At 35.5% G+C, this 21,597-nt stretch overlaps 3 protein-coding genes across 3 annotated transcripts; all 3 read right to left on the bottom strand.

Moving 5' to 3' along the window:
- Positions 1–1,382: 1,382 nt before the first annotated feature.
- Positions 1,383–3,472, bottom strand: LOC145232675 (uncharacterized). Its single transcript, XM_080097338.1, has 3 exons — positions 3,299–3,472; positions 2,781–2,864; positions 1,383–1,489 (listed from the first exon to the last, which is right to left on the bottom strand). The coding sequence occupies exons 1-3, from the start codon at positions 3,429–3,431 to the stop codon at positions 1,383–1,385; spliced, it is 324 nt and encodes a 107-aa protein (XP_079953464.1). The 5' UTR covers positions 3,432–3,472.
- A 452-nt stretch (positions 3,473–3,924) lies between these two features.
- LOC145232953 (uncharacterized) lies at positions 3,925–11,974 on the bottom strand. The gene is made up of 13 exons (XM_080097615.1): positions 11,580–11,974; positions 10,940–11,046; positions 10,489–10,643; positions 9,749–9,972; positions 9,647–9,688; positions 8,386–8,477; positions 8,006–8,176; positions 7,433–7,526; positions 7,005–7,145; positions 6,210–6,290; positions 5,598–5,696; positions 5,241–5,350; positions 3,925–4,785 (listed from the first exon to the last, which is right to left on the bottom strand). Exons 1-13 carry the CDS (start codon positions 11,668–11,670, stop codon positions 4,678–4,680), a joined length of 1,515 nt encoding a protein of 504 aa, XP_079953741.1. The 5' UTR covers positions 11,671–11,974; the 3' UTR covers positions 3,925–4,677.
- A 300-nt stretch (positions 11,975–12,274) lies between these two features.
- On the bottom strand, positions 12,275–21,156 carry LOC145232954 (caspase-7-like). The gene is made up of 13 exons (XM_080097616.1): positions 20,988–21,156; positions 20,682–20,788; positions 20,257–20,396; positions 19,455–19,678; positions 19,344–19,388; positions 18,998–19,086; positions 18,437–18,604; positions 17,985–18,078; positions 17,185–17,325; positions 16,762–16,818; positions 16,208–16,324; positions 13,621–13,730; positions 12,275–13,101 (listed from the first exon to the last, which is right to left on the bottom strand). Exons 1-13 carry the CDS (start codon positions 21,061–21,063, stop codon positions 12,994–12,996), a joined length of 1,476 nt encoding a protein of 491 aa, XP_079953742.1. The 5' UTR covers positions 21,064–21,156; the 3' UTR covers positions 12,275–12,993.
- Between the last annotated feature and the right edge of the window lie 441 nt (positions 21,157–21,597).

A 21,597-nucleotide genomic window follows, 5' to 3' on the forward strand; every position in this document is an offset into this window, starting at 1 on the left:
TGATTCATATGTTGCAGTAGACACAATAGGGTGAAGCAGGGATAAGGGGTAAAGGCGCCATTGACAACAACCGCATTATCTGTGGGTTATACCTTCGTATGGTTTGCTGATTTAAATCGATGCATTACGTCAGAGTGGGCGCTAGGTCGATAGACCAGGGGCTCCAAAGTCGAACGTTTGAGCTGTCTCTCAAAATATTTATTAGTTAGTAATACAACTTAGCGCTATTGGGGCAACAGAGTTCTGTAAAATGTAAGTGGTATTTGCACACTTTGAAACTAAACTAAATAAAAAATATCACGCAGTCCAGATTAAAACTTCGACTCAAATTATACTTGCAATGTTTCAAACATAGTCGCAATTTAAACAAATATTTACACATAAGAACCTAAATAGGTAGATACAATGGAGAAAAAAAGTATGTTTTACACATTCCATCCAAACACTAAGCTTTACAAAGTAAATATACGTCACTCGGCGTTAGTAACTTCGCGGCGCAAAAACGGAAACCAAAAGTTATCAGTGGAAAAACAACAAAAACATAAACCCAAAATCCGACGGGAAAAACAAATTCCCAGCTCGCCACGCATGGATGACCTTTGACAAGCGCAACGTGACAGTTTGAACACAAACAAGTTCTAGAATCGATTGACCTCGTCTCGCTCATGAACAAACACGTGCGTCACTTTATGACGACACAAAGCAAACCGTCGCGCTTCAACGACTCTGTTGTTGCAGCCTCGTAAGCCAGCGAACACAGTCAACAAACGTTCGTGTGGAAAAATACAAGACCTGTTCCGGCGGTTACCTGAAAGACTGTTTATTCGATGTGAAGTGGTTAAATATCTTGCGCAAGCGGCACGGATTGATTACATAAAGCTGTTTGGCACGCGCTATGGCAAAAAACGCGTTTGAACTGCTTTCCCCTTGACTGAAGTACACAAGATATTAAACTGTACACCACGTACAAGGTTGTTTACGGGATTACAGCTAAAAGTGACGTTTTTGTCTAGATCCCAGACATCAGCGTTTTGCCGGAATGTTTTTAGGTCAGTGCGTATTTTAAGAAAATCGCAGGCGTCGGAATTTGACGAAATTCAGCCAATGCAGATTTTGCTACATAAACTGACAACAAACATAAAAACCGCAACGTTCCCGGAACGGCACTGGTATTTCGCGCTTATTGTAAAAAACCCGGACGACCTTGATACTGAATAGGCGTAAAAACGGCCAAGGCCAAGTCGTGCCAAATTACATTTGTTAAAGACGGAAAAGAGATTAATTACCCGCAAACAAAGTCCAATCCGCTATTTTGAGGTACCTGGTGGATCCAACAATGTGCCTCATTACTGCCACCATGTGCTTAATATTAAACGTGCCTTTCAAATAGAGATACAACCGATAAGACGAGAAGTAAAAGTACCTTGAAAGACGAAGTCTTCACTAATTGAAGGAGAAACGTTTTGCCTTGCACTGGAATTGGCTTGACCTGCAATGAAAAGCAAAGTAGTGTTAATTGTCGCCAAAGATTGCCGAGCGGTTAGCGCAACCGCCTGGTGCTCAAACGGTTGGGGGCTCTAATCCTATCTTGGTGGCTTGTGTTTCCCTGAGAAAGAAACTTGAGCGGCATTGCTCGAACCCAGTGGTTCCCAATGAAATAAATTAAAGTAACCAGCTCAGTGGAAAAAATCAAGTATAAGAAATGACTCAACGGACTTGCAATAAAACAGACAGCTCGACGGCGGACTCATTGTGAGCGTAACTGAAATGCAATTAAGACGAATTTTTTTCGTTCCAATCATCTACAGCAGGGGTGTCATACGTGCGGCCCGCGGGCCGCATGCGGCACACCAAGCCCTCTAATGCGGCCCTTAAACAATCAACAAAAATTGTAGTATTTAATCAGATTTTTATGCAAATATAATAATTTTTTAACTGTTCAAAGTTGAAGCTATTCATTAAACAGTCATTTACAGAACTTTAATAAAGAAATAAAAATTAATATGAATAGAAACGATAGTAAAACCGCTCCTCTAACTAAAAAAAAGCGTTAAGTTTCCGTCAGGGGTGCACAACTTGCGGCCGTACGGACACATGCGGCCACAGAGACGAGTTTGTGCGGCCGTGAACATGTTTATTAAAATACATTATATGTACTGGCGGCCGTGACGTTAATAAAACTCATTTGCCAAATATTTTGACTTTCAAACTGCTCTAAACAGATTTTGTGTGACTGAAAAGAGTATTACCTCCTAAATAGCTATATGCGTCAGACTTTTTGTTTGTGTACAAACAATGCGAAAAAACAGATACCACAAGCATCACAATATAGATTATGACGTCATAATCAGTTAAGACTGATCTTCACATTGTGCAGCTCAATCTGTGCATCAAGTTGGAAATTAGTCTGGGCTTTTGGGGCGTCAATAAATGGTATACATATGATATATACTATTTCTTTACATCTGTAATTTTAATACAAGGTGAAATAAGGATCTGCAATGCGGCCGTCGTGGCGAAAAGGTTGTGCTTCCCTGGTTAAAGTTTGTAAAACTAAATTAAAAATCGCATGCGGCCCTTGGCACAATTTCCAACTGCAATGTGGCCCTTGAAGCCACATGAGTTTGACACCCCTGATCTACAGTGACTGGCTCTCGTTCTTTAAACGGTTTTCAAATCTTAGTTATTACTCAGTAAAAAACGCCCTCTTTTTAGTCCAATTTCGTTTTGGCGTTCGCTGTTTCAGATAGATTTTCGAACAGAATTCCACCAATACTTACTTCGTATTTGCTCTGCGCGACTGTCCAAGAGGCTACGGCGTTCAAAGTCGGATGATGCATTGTCTTCACTAACCCATGTAGATTCTACAAACGCAAAATGTATGAAAAAACACTTGCTGCCCAGCAATATACATGCAACGCCCATTATTTTGTTGCCAGAATATTACAACAGCACACGCATAAGGCTTCAAGTATTACTATAGGCACGTTTAAAATTAGTCAACTAAAGGTTTTCTGAAGGAAAAAAAACAAAAAAGCATTTTTTTGCAACGATTCCATTTGAGACAACACAAAGCAAATCAATAATACTTTGTGATGTCACAATTCTGTTTTATTGCCGCATCAAATTTTTTTTGCAAAAATTGTTTGTAACTTTTAAAATACGGTTGTACTTCTAAACATCTGTGTACCAGTACGGTGCAGCTCTATACACAGTGACGTTAAAAATCTAAACACACTTCATTTTCGGTTTACAAACCTAATATTAAGTTAAAAACCGAATGTACCAACCGACTTACTGCTTTGCAAACTATCCATAGTGAAAACTGACTCTGACAGACTGGCGACCATCAAAGAGGGATTTCGTGGCTTCCAATTTACCGGCGCGATCATATTGGGCGAAATATTGCGAGCTTGAGAATTAAACTGCATTATTGCGTTCCAGCTATTTGCGAATTCAAACTCTTTCAACTTTTCTGCTAATTGGTGCAAGGTTGGTTGTGACGAAACAATTAGTGGTTATATTTTGATGCGGACATTTTAACTCATAAAAATAGTTATTTTAACAATTTGTTTGCTATCCAAAACTGAAACGTGCGCCAATAAGCGTGACTGGTGTAAAAAATTGCTCAAAATAATTTCTGCAAACGTTACTTGACATGTGAAAACGATCTTTTTTGACCCTCAGATTTCAGACAAACAATACAACCATATTGGCCTATTATTTGCTTTTAAAGCCCTAATTGATAGTGTTTATCTTTTTACACAAACGGTAATTTTGCAAAGTTTTCACCTTGAGTGATTGTTACTTGTTTCGTGTAGGCTACTTTGGCGCTAAGCAATATAATGGCTCTTTACCAACATTTGTGTTTGTGGGAAATAATATCAGGCAAAGACTCGAAAACAGTACTAAATTGACTCAGAATTTGCGCTACAGCTTATTTTAATGATCGTACAAAATACCCATGCATAACTTCACACATGCTATATTTTTTAAATTTTACAGCAAAACTTTATTTACAAACGATTTCATGGAACCATAGTTGTAATTTTTAGCATTAAATGCGTTTTACCAAGTGCACACACACAGGCTAAAAAACACAAGCATCTTATATACATTTAGGTACAAAATAGACATGGGTTAGACCAGCAAACACAAAATAGTGTGCTACAGAATGTTGGAAGAAAACATTTGCAAAACTGCTGACCTTTGCTGCAAAGAGTTCAACAAGTTTGAAGTTAGTTAGGCAGTTGAATCTTTGGTTGCATACACATAAACTAAATAAATACGGCATGCTTAAGCACAACTTATTCAAAAAATAAGGCCAATAAAATTACAAATGGCCAGTGGTGGGATCCAGCCGGTTCGCAACGGTTCTATAGAACTGTCTCACGAAATTTTCAGAGATCAGCAAACCGGTTAACATTACTGGTTACTGTCAATGGACTTGCTGAAAAATATGACTTTTGTGATACAATCGGCTGGCAAAAAATTTGAATCCCACCACTGCAAAAGGCCCAGTAAAGGTTGACCAGCATAAACCCAATGGCATTTCAAATTGAAATATTGAGTGAAAAACAACAACAAATAAAAACGGATCAAAAATACAGCGATTTTCTCATCAAAATACAGTGATGGAGCTGGATGAGATAAAAATATGCTAAAAAGATCTTTTTATTAATAGAATCTAACTTTTTTCGTCAAGTATGACTTTACTTCACACATCTGTACAACTGTTCTGTCATTTTCTTCTTTTCCCTTTTCTTCCATGACCGCCTTGTTCACCTGTTCGTAATAAAAAATTATAACATGATACCAAGCTTGGTTTCGACCAAGATATATTAGGGTAGAACGAATTTCTGGCTTTGTAAATATTTTAGGGCAGCGGTCGGTAACCCCTAGCATGCATGCCAAGGTTGGCACTTAAAGAGATTTTTTATGGCAGTTAGTAAAGTACTAATTTAACTGTTACATTGCTTGTTTTCAGTTGTTTATTATTCAATAAATACAGTCTACATGCACTAAACGCTCAGCTCTTTCCTTAAAATTGATATCAGCTGGTACAAACCACCATTACCGACAAAAATGTTGGCACATCAAGTCGTTACCACATGAAAATAACAAGTAAATTGGCATGCTTCGCTTAAAACGGTGCTGACCCGTGTTTTAATGTAAAAGAAACTCTACTCAATCAAATGTAGTCTTTACCCATTTACTATCTTTAAAAAAATGCAACATACCATTGTAAGCATGCTTAAAAGGTCCTCAGTAGCATAATGTTGCATTAGGGTTTTGCAGAGCGCTGTAACAAACCAAGACCCACTCTGTGTATTCCTGTAAGCCTTGCTGCCTGAAGATTTTATAAGAATCAGTTGAATGAGTGTTAGGCAGGTTAATTTTTTATATTTGAAAATGCCAAAGGAATGTTAAGCACAAAAATGAAACTTGGCAATACATTTTAGGTTATTATTTTGTGAAAATTATGTCTTGAAAATATTATCAGAAAAAACAACACAAAACATTTTTAAACAAATAGGCCAACTTTTTTTCTGCAACAGTATGGTTTAACGGTTCTTAGCATGTTTAGAAAGTTTTACCTGGTGCTGTGGCATATGCGAAAAGCATGTTGGCATGTTTCTGCGCTGGCACAAAACCTTCCTTTTCAGAATCGGATTGGGTTGTCTCATTTAACCATTCTGCACAATAATCAAACAACTTTTTATTTCAAAAAGAAAAAAAAACAATAATATGTTTTGCCTCAAAATTATATTATAAATGACACAATTTTGTCTTACCAAATTCAAAACTGCAATCTATAATTAATTTAGAAAATATTCTGGGTAAATGCATATTCAAGTTAATTGCAAGAAACATCTTAATGAAGAATGCAGTGAATTTGAACAATATTGCTTTACAGACAAACTTTATTATCAAACAAATAGTTGATTGATAAGTCAATGCATAAGGTTGAAAACATGTGCTGGAGTGCTACAAAAGATATAACAGCTCAATGTTAAATACATTATCTGCAATATTTTCAAATTATTGATACATATGTTTGTTTGATTAGAATGTGTGAACTTGCGATAGCCGTATCAGGCTTGATACAAATGTAAACACCTCATTTTCTTTTGACCTATTTTTTTGTCAATCCAAATAAGATGGTTATCGAAATGAAATCCAAATAAACCGATGTTTATGGCACTTACCAAATGAACGTGGTGCCTCAACTTCCACAAAAGAGTCTGACTGTGTGCCTTGGCCTTGGGTTGTTTGGTTGTTTTCTGAATCTGGTGGGTTTGTTTATTTTTATGCTTAGTTGGTGGGCATTAATATAGCTATTGGGTCATTTTTTATTTTATTTCAATAACTTTAGGGAGTCTGTTACTTCAAGTAGATGCCACTGGGTTAAGTTATTTTTTTTTACTGATTATCAAACGAAACCAATAAGAAAATGTAAGCTTAAACATATGCGTGCAGGGCATTCAATCACCAAGCAAAGCCTTTTAAGCTTCTTTGTTAGGGAAACAACAAGTGCCAGAGACATAATTAGAATGCACAAGGTTAACCACTCAGCCATTTTAATGACTTAGCTATCATTTGTTTAATCATTATTACTATAGTTATTAGCTATGATTGCAGGCCCCGTTTTTATTTGTTTAAGCCAGGGGTTCCCAACCTATGGTACGCGTACCACTAGTGGTACGCGAACGTTTTTCAGGTGGTACGCGAGTAGCTTCCGTTTTTTTTTCACACATACCTGGATTCACAACTTTATCATTTATTCATCTGGTTTTGTTCGCCAATTGGTTGACAGTAAACAAAAATGTCTTAGTTGTGGTGTTTTAGTGTTACTTTAGTAGGCCAATATTCTTCTTAATAAAATGTGATTCAATCAAATTATTGTTCTGCAAGAAGTGGTACGGCTGGCAGTACAGAGCGTCCAAGTGGTACGAGATCGTAAAAAGGTTGGGAACCCCTGGTTTAAGCAGACATTTACTCACTGAGTCTGCAAAATTGAAAGAAAAACAGTTTTGGAATCTCCTTTTTGATCAGTGGTGCGGCGGTGTCGGTGAAAAAGTTCACAACTTCCTCATCAGAGATTTTCTCACCATCGGTGCCAAAAAAGTAATCTTGTTTTGCATCTATACAAACAAAATATACCCAAAAGAGTAGTTTAAAATTCATTTGTGCCAGTTAAAAAAATTTGTATTGTCAAATTAGCGATTTTTATGCGATGCTTGTTTTGCACTTTTTTACGTGACTCAATATTTTGTAATGGGTGTAACTGATGTGGCCTTCATATCGCTGATGATTACATGAGTATTTGCCAAAATGTTTGAACAGTAAACATGTCGCTTTTTACGTTTATTTGGGTCGTTACTTTCATCATCAAATCAACTTTGGCTCAAGGCTGTTTAATGCAACAAACCTCTTGCCCCATGACTGCCGATAAAGACGAGAATCATTGGGGCATTTGCATTGTCCCTTGAAGCAGTGAACTCCCGCAAAATCTGAAATATGTTCTGCAGAAACAAATCAACCAACTTTAACAATAGATTTTGATCTAATTAGGGACTTGGTTACAATTTTAACAGATCTTTCTTCTAGATTTTGTTGTTATTTTATCAATACAATATCAACCTTTAAAACCCAACACTGCACATTTTGATTGTTGTCATGTGGCACTGTATTGTGTTACTCCGATTTTTTTCACAGAGCAAAATAAACTTAACTCATTAAAAAAAACTGCACATATTGATGTCACATAGCTATGATACAATGATAGGACAAAATGCTATCAACTTTTTTATGCTGTCAAACCAATTAGTAAGTTATGTGTAGTAGTAACCCCTTCAATGAATCTAGCTAATCACTAACAATTTTACTGAGCCATTAATTCAATTATATATCGTATTGATTAAGCTTGTATTTTAAAAGCTTTGCTATTATGTACCATTTATGTGTGTAGATTTAAAACTTATACAATAAGATACCACCATACCTCTTTAGTTTTGTCAGTATGCGACTCTACTTGGAAACCAATTTGCTGCAAAAGTTTTCTCAGATTTTTTGAATCGTCACTGGCACCAAGCCGAGGTTCATATGCTCGTAAATTTATGTTGTTTATGATCAAAGCTCTGCTTCGGCCCCAGTTAGCTTTTACTGGATAAGCCTGAAATAACAAATAATTCATTAAAAATAAATTGAGTTTTTTTTTTAAATAAAAATATTTATTTCTGAGTATATGACAGTTGTTTATGTTCGAGTAATTTTCTTGTGATGTTTAAATTCAAGAAAACGTTTAATGTTTTCATTTTTACTCAAACTGGGAAACAAAAATTTTTACAAAACAACTATCACAAAATGGTTTATTTTACTGACTTTCGGGTCATCTTGATTTAGCACATTCATCACATTCCAGACTTTTAATGCTTCGGCCAAAAGAAACTGAGGCGCTTTAGGAAAGGAAAGCTCTATGGACATAAAGTACATGTTAGGTTTTACTGAAGATTGATGACAGGCAACATGAAAGTTACTGAACAAATGTTTTGCCAACCACATTTGCGAATGTGCTTAAGTTTTCGCCAAAGGGCTAAAGCATAAAACTAAGTTTTGTATATCTTTACTCCAGTTTGATGAAAACTATACTTCACAAACAGTATCTTAATATAAAAGCATATGAGCCAATAAATGATAAGCTGCAGACAGTGCACACTGTTTCGACCTATAAGGTCTCATCAGTGCAGCTGGTGACGAGAGACCGGCCGCATTGGCTAGTGTAGCCATCAAACGGCACTCCAGTTTGTGGTGAGCAACAGGGTATAACCCCATACATCACCCAGTCTGTGCGATGCCACAACTGGGCATACAGCACAAATGAAACTGGCTCACAGTGGCCAAGCAACTGCTTGGGAACCACAGTGAAGTCGGCTCAGTGTCACAGTATCAATGTAACCAGCTGCACTGATGAGACCTTATAGGTCGAAACAGTGTGCACTGTCTGCAGCTTAGTATCTTAATAAATTCAATAAAAACACTTCAAAGTTGCTAAGTTGGCCGAGTAATTGGTCCAACCGTGTTGCATTCACAAGGTTGCTGGTTTTAACCCAATCACAACCAACTGTATTTTCATCAGTGAACGACTTAAGCGCCATTGCTTCAATCCAGTGGATTCTAATATCACCCGGGCATCAAGGATAAAAAAAAAACACAACATGGTGTAACAATTACAGCCACAAGACTGCCAATCAGATTGTAATGTAAATCATATCAGATTGGAATATTTTTCATGACAGGCCGTCTCTCTTTCTGTCAGAAAGTGTTTCTAGATTTCTTACCAACAAAAGCAGCATTGAACAATGTTTTAAAAAGTATAATTGTGCTGCTCAATTTGTTTAACCGGGCGAAATAAACTCAACTCGATCAGAGTTTTACTTGTTACATTTTACATTTTCCTGATGTACATATTGGAGCGCTTTTAAAATTTAGAAAACAATTTGTTACTTTAATCATAAACATTACTGCCAAGGTAGTGGTGTATATAGAATACATCGTGTAGACGTTTCGACAATCTCTGTTGTCATCATCAGTACATAAACTACTTTTCAAGTCCGTGCAAAGTGTTCCTAAATTTGTTACTTACTGCTGAGATTAATGTTGTACACGACAGCAGGCTTCGGTGCTTCTGCAAAATTTTTGAAAATAGTTTCATTTCAGACTTATCATACCTTATATATGACCTTACCTATAGTGGTTTGGGCTACAATTTTGGTGTCTGTGTTGTTATACACCACTTCTTTCTGGGGTAAAATATTCGATTGAACAAATGTTCCCCCACTGATGTTTACTGATGCTGAATTTCCAGTGTGATGAATGTGTGTAGGTTCTTCTGTCATGTGGACGTCTGTATTTAATCCCATAACAGCAGAACGAAGACTTGAAGATTCTGCATTCCCATTCAGCACACCACTGATAATATATGACGCAAGTTGGCTTTACTTTGTTGCATACTGGGCACCTTTATATCGAGTTAACAACTACCAGTAGAATTCACAAATAAAGCTAACTGCACTACTAAGTAACAGAAAAAATGCACTTGGGACATTGATCTGTTTAGGAACAAAACAAAAGTTTCATTTGCTAGCTAGCATTGCACTAAATTAGTTTCAAGTATCACACTTTATTTAACGTCCAAAACAAAGCTTCATAACCTATGCGTTTTGTGAAATAAGGTGGTCAGTACCATCTTAGACATGAGACTACATTAGTAATTTCTTTGTATTTATTTAAAATGATTTGAAAGGGGGACAGTGTGATTACAACGCTGATAAGCCGAGAGGTTACAGAGCACAGCATGTAAAACAGATTTTTGAAAACAATCATGTCCCTTTAATAAATCAACATTACACAGCATCGGATTTATGTCATTTAAATTTTTGTTAGACATTTTAACTACCAGGGATATAAATCAATTAAATTTCCTACCTGTTAGGCACAAAGCCAGTTGCATCACTTTGTGTTTGCATCTGATTTTGATTTTGGGCTTGTTGAGGTTGGGCTTCAGGTTCCCCTGACTCCTTTCTTAGCAAAGTCAAAGCACGCTCAAAAGGATCCTTTGCCAATGCAATAGGGTAGGTGTACTGCAAAAAAAGGTAAAAATCTTAAAAAAATAAAAATTAACATACATGTAAATAAAAACAAACCTTTAGGTAAATAAAAAAATACTTAGTCCAACTAAAGTATACATATAATTGGGCTTTAGAATTTGCAAAAAGACCTGTTTATGCAAAGAGCAAAGTGCCAAACAAACTTGACACCAAGTCTTTTTAAACTGTTATGTTCCTGTATTTCTAATTTTTGCATGAAATTGGCCACTTGATTATAAACTTGGTTTGTTGTTATTTTCATATGTTAAAAAAATGTTTAAACCACTTACTTTTTGCAAAACTGGATGAATGTGGTCAACCAGTACGACATCATCCACTATTTGACCAATCTTTTCTTTTGAAGACCCAGCTAGATCCTGGGGTTTCCTGATGCCAGCTGAGTTAAAACAAAATCTTTTTTAAACAAACAAACAAGACAAAATCACTTGTTTAAAGGACATTTTGCCTGTTAACCAACTATAGCTTTAATGCGTTTATCTGTTCTGTATAATCTATATTGCCAAACATAAAGTAACAATTGCCATAATCATGTGTGTAAAAATTAATGATTTCGGTTGGACAGATATCAATTCTACTACAAACATAAATGGTTAGTGGACCCCCAATTTTGACAGAAGGTGAGAAAAAGGATTGTTGCAATAATGATTGTATGGGTAATGTCAGTAGTCTGCAAGGTTCACTTAATTGTTGTTTACTAAACGATACAAATTCTGGAACACTATGTACAGATCTGTTCATAAGTTTAATGGTGAGAATATTGGTCTAAATAGACGTAAAAAGCGACATGCTTTATTCTTCAAACGCGTCTGCAAATTCTCATGATACAAATTCCGCCTTTAGATGTTTTCCTGATTCATTTTACAGAGAGTAAATCAGCAATAAAAATCCAAAGCCAAACCCATACCTTACCTTGCCACAGTTTTTGGGCAGTTTCTTCCCTCAAACCAATTTGTGTGAAGAAGTTCACAAAAACCACAGTTGGCTGTAGTTCTGCCGCCATTCTGAGACGAAGGTGCTACTATTGAAAGTACACAACACCCACTTCTAGAGCTTAGTCAAAATTACCAAATTTAATGCTCCGTTTTACGAAAAGTGAAAGACAAATTGCTTTTCCGTTCCAAAAACGAAATGGTTCCTCTTTTTTAAATAGGGTATTCCCCTATTGACACAAGGAATGGTTGTGTATTTTGGTGCCTGGTGTTTACAAGAGGTCTGTGTTTTATTTGACTAAATGAAACATTTACTTTAATTTTACTTCATTTAAAGTGTTGCAGACTTTTGTTCACTGATGTAGCAGGCGTTGGGTCCGTTTTTGTAACTTGTTATTTTTTCTGTTGGAACTGAAGAGCGATTTTGAAATAAATTTTATAACAGTCAGTAAACCAATAGAGTACCATGATATTTTCCAGTCAAGCAGAAAATAAAAGTGCTTTTGTGGCCCATTAGAATCACATTATTAACGTTTAGTTTGCATAAAACAAACAAATGTCAGCAGTTCGGCCCTCCACATGCTCAAACACTTGCAAACAACTAAACTGTTAAACTTCTTCCTTGACTTTGGAAGCACTTAACTCCTTTACATATAAAACAACAGAAAGCAATTATGCAAAAAAAACATTTTATACACATGGTGCGGGAAATTGGTGGAAAGTAACGCAAAAAGCAACAAAGAACAACCAGCTACAAGTTTTGGTTAAATTAAAATTACAAGCAAAATGTAAATCTACTTTCTAACTTAAAAATTACCAGTAGCAATAATTTCAATAGTTGCATTTCCAAGTGCAAATGTGCCTTGCAAACAATTGAATTTTAAGATTAAAAGAAAAAAACACAAAATGGAACCACAGATCATGTACAGGCAAGATTATAATGAAACTCAGCAGTGCTATTATAATGAAATTCATCATGTACAGGCAAGATTATAATGAAGTAGCACTTTTGTGAAACCATGGGTTCACAATTTCAGATCAACCCTAAATGCTAGACAATGGTACAATTGTGCTTGATTGAAAAGTTTCACATTTAATTGTTAAAATTGTTTTCTACATGTTGGCTTGCTGCTTAATAATTGACACACATAAAGCATTAGAACAGTGTTTCACACTGGAAAAATACCAAACTCTATAAACAACTGTTTTATCACTAAGATATACATTTAGTTTTTAGCCGCAATTGGTGTTGTGATACAGTGAAACACCTTGGGGCCTAATATTTAATTGGGCACAAAAAGCACAACAAAATATACAGAACTCCACAATAAAATTGCCCTCATTTATCTACAACACAATGTTAAAGTGAATATTTTTAATGGTTCAGGTACAGATCACTGGAAGAATTTAACTTTCTTTGTCAAATAAGACTTGACTTCACTCATTTGGACAACCTCACGGTCATTTTCAGTTCCTCTCTGTTTCATTACTGAATCATTCACCTGTTACAACAAATTTCCAGGAAAGGAATAACTGATTAATTTAAATTTCGTGTTAAAAACATTTGGCGATATTGTTTTACCCTGTACACATTTGGTCAAATCAAACACATAGAAACAAAGTCTGTCAGGTTTATGTTAACTGATTAAAAACTGAAACATTCGTATGAATTACAGAAAACTAAATTATTGTGTGGAGTTTCCGGTGTTTACATCACACACAAACACAATTTTTTGTTCTGCTTTCACTACAGACGAATGTGAAGAAAGGAACAAACTTTGCCTGCATCATTACAATCAAGATGAGATGAAATACTAGTGGTAACTGGTAATTGGGGTCGTGGACAAACAATGTGCAATCACAAAACACAATGTTCATGGAATCCTCTGGCACTACCATAAAGTTGATGAAATGAAAGGTTGTATTTATTTGTTGTTAACATACAAAATTCCACAACTGCATGCATAGATCAACCACTAACTTAGATTTTAAAACTATTCACATATTTCACAAGTACATACCATTGTCAGCATGCTTAGCAGATCCTCAGTTCGTGAATGCTCCATCAAAGTCTTGCAGAGCGTTGTCACAAACCAAGACCCCTTGTTGACATCTCTGAATGCCTTGGTTCCTGCACAAACATAAAAATTAGTTCCTATATTTACATTGAATTAAGTTTTTTTTGCCGGGTAAAACAAATCGTAGCAGCGTGCAAAAATATATACCAAGCTGAAAAATAGTTAAAATATGAATTAAAATAAGCCAGAGTCAGTTTCGGTTTGAAAACTGACCTATACAGAAGTTTTGAAGTAACAATGCTTCTAATTGATGGATGATCTGTGTAATGACTAATCTATTGTTGTATTATGTCTTACGTCAGACTTCCTTAAGCATAAAGCAACCAAAGTTTTTTAAGATACTGAGAGGCATAAAATTTGTTTAAAATTTAAATACTACTGAACATGAAAACATTTCTCCAATAGATATAGTCTGTCCTGAAATGTAAATCCTGAAAATACCAAAACGACGAGCATGGCTAAAAGAAACTTAAATTGCCATGTTTTTTTTAAAAAAAGAAGCTAAAAATGCAAGTAACCATAATATTTTTTACCCAATCATAGGCCAGAGCAGTGGTTTACAGCCTTTTTTCGATAAATTCCTTCCTTAACAGTTCAAAACACTTTTATTCCTCTCCAATATACTACATTGTAGATGGTGAACCATACAAAGATCATTTAAAATTACTCCTTTTATCAATTTCACAGGTTATATTCCCAGAGCTAAAGTGTATATTTACAAACCACATGTAAAAACTAGAACAGTGGCTTTCTGATATACTTCCATTTTATATATTCTATACGATATTTACCAATTTACTATACACATCATTTGATCTACACATATGATTGTTTTTGTAAACAAAAACTAATGGGTCCCCACACGCATGTTTGTGCGGATTTACGGTAAACAAATGTTGCGGTGATTTTTACATTCTTAAGGACAAATTTTTAGAAAGCATTAACCCAACAATAAAAAAAATTGTTCGTATTCTTTTTGCACTATTATTGTCATGTAATTACAAAAACATTAAAAAAACGTAACAAAGACTTAAATCTAATCTCTTGCTTTAACCCAGATATAGTCCTCCAAGGTCGGGCAATTTTTTTTAGAAAGCTGTAACAGTTGTGTTACAGACACTTTAAATTAAAAAGCAATTTGCTACAAGTGTATACATAACAAATTGTTTTTCATTTAACTTTGTTTCGCAAAATGAGTACCATTGACCTGTAGTAACCTCTCAGGGTGCACACGCCAAACGACTGTTTGACCTTTTGACACCGTTTTCAATAGCACGCCGTCATTCGTGTTCAACAATACTGTTAAGCCTAATTTATACATGCCTTGAGTATTGACTCCTAAATTGATTGTTAAAAAAACGCTACGTTATGAAGAAAGTTCTGAGCTGTGTTTGTAATACCGACTAGTTGACCTTAAGTAACCCGTGATCATGCGGCGGCTAACCTGACAGCGAGCATTTAAAAAAACATTTATTTGGCAAAAAAGTCAAGTTCATTTTTTCATCTTAACTTTTATTAACAAAGTTTTTCTTGACATATACAAAACCGAAGCACGGTTATTAGGCTTAAATCACGTCATAGGTGTAAAACCTTCGCCAAAACTAAAAATGTGAGTGATAACTTAATAAAACGACATAGCATTGCTGTGCAAAACAGCTGATTTCTAATCACTGAAACGATGTCTCGTAAAACGTCTGTCCGACGTCAAGCTGAGCCCTCCTGCTATCGTAAACCAGTGAGTTACTCTCTTGGTACTTCTGCCTACAGTGTCTTTCTTGACCAAACGAGCGTTAGACACATTTACGTTTCGGGGGCCTGTGGGTGAATCTCTGGGTCATACGGGGTCAAAATTCACATGGACCATCTTTAGACCAATATCTGTAATGTGTGTAAAATTGAAAAAGTTTGAACCATTCTTTCTTGACCAAAACGTGGGAACAATAGCCGCGCTAAAAATTTCACGTTTTGGGGTGCTGTGGGTGAACCGAGGGATCAAACGAGGTCAACATTCACATGGACCATCTTTAGACCAATACCTATTATGTGTGTCAATTTAAAAAAGTTTGAACCATTCTTTCTTGACCAAAACGTGGGAACAAATCTGCGTTAGAAAGAAAAAAAGAAAAAAGAAAAAAGAAAAAAAGAAAAAAAAAATATAGACAAAAACAATATGTGTCCCCTTCAGGGAAGGGGACCCATAATAAAGTGAGTTCCTCCTTTAAGTTTTACATCTTCCCTAGGTGAAATTCCTCCCTGTGTGGAATCACTGGGCTAGAGTTTGGAAGACAGTTTTCAATAATATGGAATTTGCATTTGGTCTGAATGGCATATTGCGTTTCTTTTCAAACAGCTAAGATCAACTCATTACCTAACCAGACTGAAGCATTCGCGTAGACCAGCGATCAAAATCATATATTTATCATTCAAATTTAAGAATGAAACCTTCAATGGGTCTGGCGTACTATGAATAATTTAAATGGAACAAAGACTCTCAAATATCTATGTAGGTTTATGATTGATAAAGTCTTACCAGGTGCAGTGGCAAATGCAAAAAGCATGTTCGCAAACTTCTGTGCTGGGTCATTAGTTACTGGCACAGGACCATTGTCAGGACCAGCGTCCGATCTGGTTCTTCTGTCCAACCATCCTGCACAGAAAATATAATTAAAATCCTGTTGGTGCATCAATTGTTTCAAAACTGAAGATGTTGAAAAGTTAAAACAAAACAATTTAGGGAACCACAACACATTTCCATGAGGGTTAAAACTAATGGTCTATATAGCATTTTCAAAATTGTTGTTGATTAGAGATGGGCCAAGCCGAGCTTGGAAAGCCACAAAACTAGCGTGAAACTGGGATTGTTTGTGACGCCACAGTCAAGCACCGAGCATTAACGTGAGATGGTCGGTGCTCGACCAAACAAAACATTTGTAGTTTTGGCCCATCGCTACTGTTGTTATTACAACCCATATATTTTGTATTTTAAATAGTCACAATCTCTTTGTCAGTTCTGTGTTTAACTAAACTACTTTTCAAGTTAATGTAGTGTTTTACAAAAATATATTACAACAACATAAGATTTACCAAATGTGCGTGGTTCCTCCAGTTCCACGATGGAATCTGACTGGGTGGCATCTCTGTCTGCTCAACACACAAAAGAATGTTTATAAATCAACAAAAAACGAAACAAACTTGCGTCAAAGAAATTCTACATGTTTAAGAACACTATACATCACAAAAACGGAGAATTTTTAAACATTTTTATGCTTGACTTAAACCTAAGCCACTTGTAATAGGCACAAGAGTTTAGCAGTGGGTAAAAAACGTAAAATTCACAAAAAATAACGCATTTGGGCATTTGGTTGAATAAATGAGATAAGAGGCACAGAAAAAGATTAATAAATATTTAGTTCAAGAACCACTGTAGTAGTAAACCTATAAGGTGTTGCCACGGGCAATGAAATTCTTTATTTCTAGCACACACAAAACTTTAAAGTAGTGACAAACTTTGGCGACAAAATTGAAAGAAAAACAGCTTTGGAGTTTCTTTCTTGATCAGTGGGGCAGCAGTCGGAGTAAAAAGATTTACAACTTCTTCATCAGAAATCTTTTCACCATCTGTGCCGATGAACCAGTCTTGGTTGTCATCTGAATTAATAAGAAGGTGGTAAACTGTTACATAGATCAACTTGCCAAAATTTTTCATGCAATTAACCAAACAATTTCCTACATTGTAGCTGTACTTGAGATTTACAACCCTAATGCAGTGTTTTTTGCGACGCTTCTGGAAAAGTTTTCTGGACTTGCGACGCACCAGCAAACAAAAGTTAATGAGGAAACTTATTTTGTGTTTATTGATACAACAACAAAACGCCACGAAACGGAAATATTCTGCGATGCCCTAGAAAATTGGAATGACGCACCAGGGCGTCGCGACACACAGTTTGAGAACTACTGCCCTAATGCAATAAAATGGAATATGTGATTAAACAGATTTACTGTAAAGTTGAATTTGTTTACTTTGACAATTTAATACTTTACATAGGTCCTACAAACTTACTTTTAAATAGGTGTACATTTGAGAAAAAAAAGCCTTATATATCATAAAAAATATGTGCAAATGAACTTTAGTCACTATATTGGGCACATATTTTGTTACTCATTTGATTTTTAAAAGGGTTTAGACATGTTTACTGTATAAAAGATGATTTTAATAAAAATGATTAAAAGAAAAGTTGATTTGCACTTGCACATGTTTCAAATACTACTGTACTGCAATGAAATCAAATTTGATTTTTAGCACACACCTCTTTGTCCATGGCTGCCAATAAATACTAACACCATAGGAGCATGTTCATTTTCCCTGGAACCAGTAAATTCCCTCAAAGTCTGAAAAATTTCCTGCAAAGCAAAAAATGGTCTTTAAGTATTTTATATAGGATTTGTATTATGATGGTTTATAACAGTGGTTCTCAATCTTTTTTGCTGCGGCGCCTCTGGAAAAGTTTTCTGGACTTGCGACGCACCAGGGAATAAAAGTTGATGAGGAAACTTATTATTAAAGTTGTGTTTATTGATACACCAAAAAAAGCCATCAAATGGAACTATTCAGCGACGCTCTTGGGAAATGGAAACGACGCACCAGGGCGTCGTGACGCACAGTTTGAGAACTACTGGTTTATAGGTATTTTGCATCAAAGTTTCATTTACAACCACATTGTTTGGAAGGGGTTGGCAACAATTTAAAGGTAAACCACACCGTTTTTTGTTTGTCCATGTACGACTGCACTTTAAAGCCAAGTTGTTCAAGGATATTTTTGAGATTTGCAGAATCTCTGTCAGCCCCGTCACGATTTGTGCATCCATTGAAAGTCATGTTGTTTAGAATAAGAGCACGGCTCTGGCCAAAGTTATGCATCGGATAGGCCTAAAATATAAACATAAAAAATAAAAAGTTTGTAAGCAAGCCTCTCAGGAAAAATATCAAGCAAATCGTAATTTCATTTAAATTGAGTGTGTTCTGTCCAGTGAAACAGCATTTATAGCAGCACAATTGCAATAAACGTTTACCACTTGTCATGTTAGTTGGTGCAGTTCCGTTACAGGAGCGAAAAAATGGGACACAAATTTGGTTATGAAGACTGCATAAAAATTTGTATTGGAAACTTGTTTCGATAATGTTTTTTAGGCTTAGATTTTAGGACATTTAAATAAACTGTGTTCATATTTACCTACATTAAAAGCTGCGAGAAGGAGTAAAACCAAAACTTTATAGGCTACCTTCCCTGGGTTAATAATATAATATGAGTCATTTACTCACATTTGGATCTCTTCCATGACCTACTGGACCTCTTTTAACCTGGGATTTTTCATTCAAATTGAAGTTAGTTGTGTCAGAGAAGAAGAAATCTATTCAGGAACAAATTTAACACTAAGATTTTTAAAAACTGGACTGAATTCTAAAATACAAATAAAAATGCATTAAATAATGTGTAGCTTTAAATTAAATGTGCCCTTTGACAGCATTATAGTATAAAGCGTGAAAAAATCAATGCTTTTTTTAATAAAAATCAATATAGTTCAAAAGTAGTTTGAATTTACAATGTGTTATGTTTGTGTTATAGAAAAGAGGATAAGGCACGATACAAAACAATTTGTGTACTCACCATTAAGATCTATGGTGCGCTGAATAAATGGTTTTGCAGTCTTTTCTGCAAAATTTTACAACAATAGATAATAACAGAATTTCAACAACTTATTTATGAATTATATTATACCTCGTGTAGAGCTGACAAGAATCTTTGTGCCAGTATTGTTGTAATTGACCTCCTTTTGGGGTAGAACATTCGATTGAACAAAAGTTCCACCTGAGATCTGCACCGAGGCAGTTGTTCCCATATGTGACCTGGCATAAGGTTGGCCATTTGTGTGCACATCACTGTCCATAGCCACAACTGGTTGGTAGTTGGAGCTATCTCCATTAGTCCTTGGTGCTGAACCACTGAAAAAAAACAACAATTTAAAGCATTTTATTATGTTACATTATGCACTTTTAGAGCCTCAGGTTTTGTAGCTTATTTTTCTGTTGATAAAATCTTTAATTAAAAAATCTGGTTAATTACACACAAAAAGCTTGTATGTATCTAGGAAGGTAAATTTGGACAATTAAGGTTGTGTTAGCCTGGTTAATTATTTATATGTAAGATTGAAAATGTAACCTTACATCACAAACGGCGTATTAAGCTGTACAGAAGAGCAAGTGTTTCCACCAACTGATGCATTTAATAAAACAGTCATTTTGTTCCTGAATACTTGAACATTAGTTTTGTATGCAGGGCATGGATATGCAACTGTAATGCTTGGGTCAGTTTGTGCAATCACTCGGCCGAGCACCGAACATGGATAACAACGATGCTCGGTACTGAGTACTCTGATTTGGTTCAGCTCGGCCCATCCCTACCATTTTACTAACCCTTGACTTCCACAAATACAAGTTTCACATAATTTCTATTATGTTACCACACAAATTCAATGAAAGTCAAGTATAAAGTCACACCTGATCTGAGTTTTATATCATACCTTTCATCAACAAAACCTGTTGCATCACTTTGAGTGTGGGATCGATTTTGCGATTGCTGAGTCTCTCCACCTGCATGTTTCTTAAGCAAGGTCAAAGCATGAGCATATGGGTCTGCTGCGATGGTGATAGGAAAGGTGTACTGTAAAATGGTATGAATGATAGGGTTTTATTTAAACAAGGAAATGATCATGTCACAAAGATTTAACCAAACTAATACAGTTTCCGTAATGTAAAGCTATTTGCGAATATCTTCTAAGGAACCCCTAGATAGTTTTTTAGTATGATACATTTGTACAAAAAGATTTTTATGTAAGAGCAAGTCACTAATTTGCTTCAAGCAAAACTTTTGCTCTCTTTTTTGTCTGTAGACATTCAATAAATTTGTCTCAATATACCATACTTGTTAAATGCTAGTCCTACACACCTTCTTTAGAACTGGATGGATGTGGTCCACAAGGATTGGGTCGTCTACAAGTTGATTCAACTTATCCGGAGAAGACGCAGCAAGCTCCTGGGGTGACCTGATGTTTCCTTAAATGTAAAAATGCTTATTTGCATGTTATGCTTCATTACTTGGTGACTGGCTATAAAGCGACTAACAATAAGACTCATGTTGTGGGTTCGAATCCTATCGCAGGCTAGATTTTTTCAAAAATGTTTTTCATATATAAATCACAACTGAAACTTTTAGATTTTAATTTAATATTCAAGCAAGCAAAAACAATTTTACCATCCCATAGGCTATTTGCCGTCTCTTCACGCAGACCAATTTTTCTGATGAAATCCACAAAAGCTTCTGCTGGCATCGTGATGCAGTCGGTTAATCGCTTTCAAACACTATTTTGCAACTAATTTTAAATCAATTACGGCTTTTATAGCTTGTCCATACACTTTAAAGCAAAGCTAAAACAAATATTGTTCATAATATTACATATTTAATGTGTATTGCTTATAAATTGTTGTTTTAGCAGTGGTTCCTTTTCGAAACTTTAATCGACAACAGGTAGAATACAAAAGTTTTGGGTTTTCACTTCTCGGTGGTTTCCCTTTTGGGCCTTTTGCTGACGCAAACACGGAAAGAGACGAAAGCTCAGAAAGAAAGCTCCATGAAAAACAAAGCACAATATTAATGGTACATGTTAATAAATTATACATCTAAATCTATTAAAGAAATGCTTACTTTTGCCAAACAACAATCACAACGGTATTTATACATAAATATTACTAGCTAAAAGATGCAAATAAAACCTCGTTCCGTCTTTTTAATACAATTGCTCTATATGTTTAAAATATCACTAAAAATATTAATTAAACATACTACATTCTTTTTAATCGCAGCA

Source organism: Phallusia mammillata, chromosome 6, assembly GCF_965637545.1.
Source record: "Phallusia mammillata chromosome 6, kaPhaMamm4.hap1.1, whole genome shotgun sequence".
Lineage (NCBI taxonomy): Eukaryota > Metazoa > Chordata > Ascidiacea > Phlebobranchia > Ascidiidae > Phallusia > Phallusia mammillata.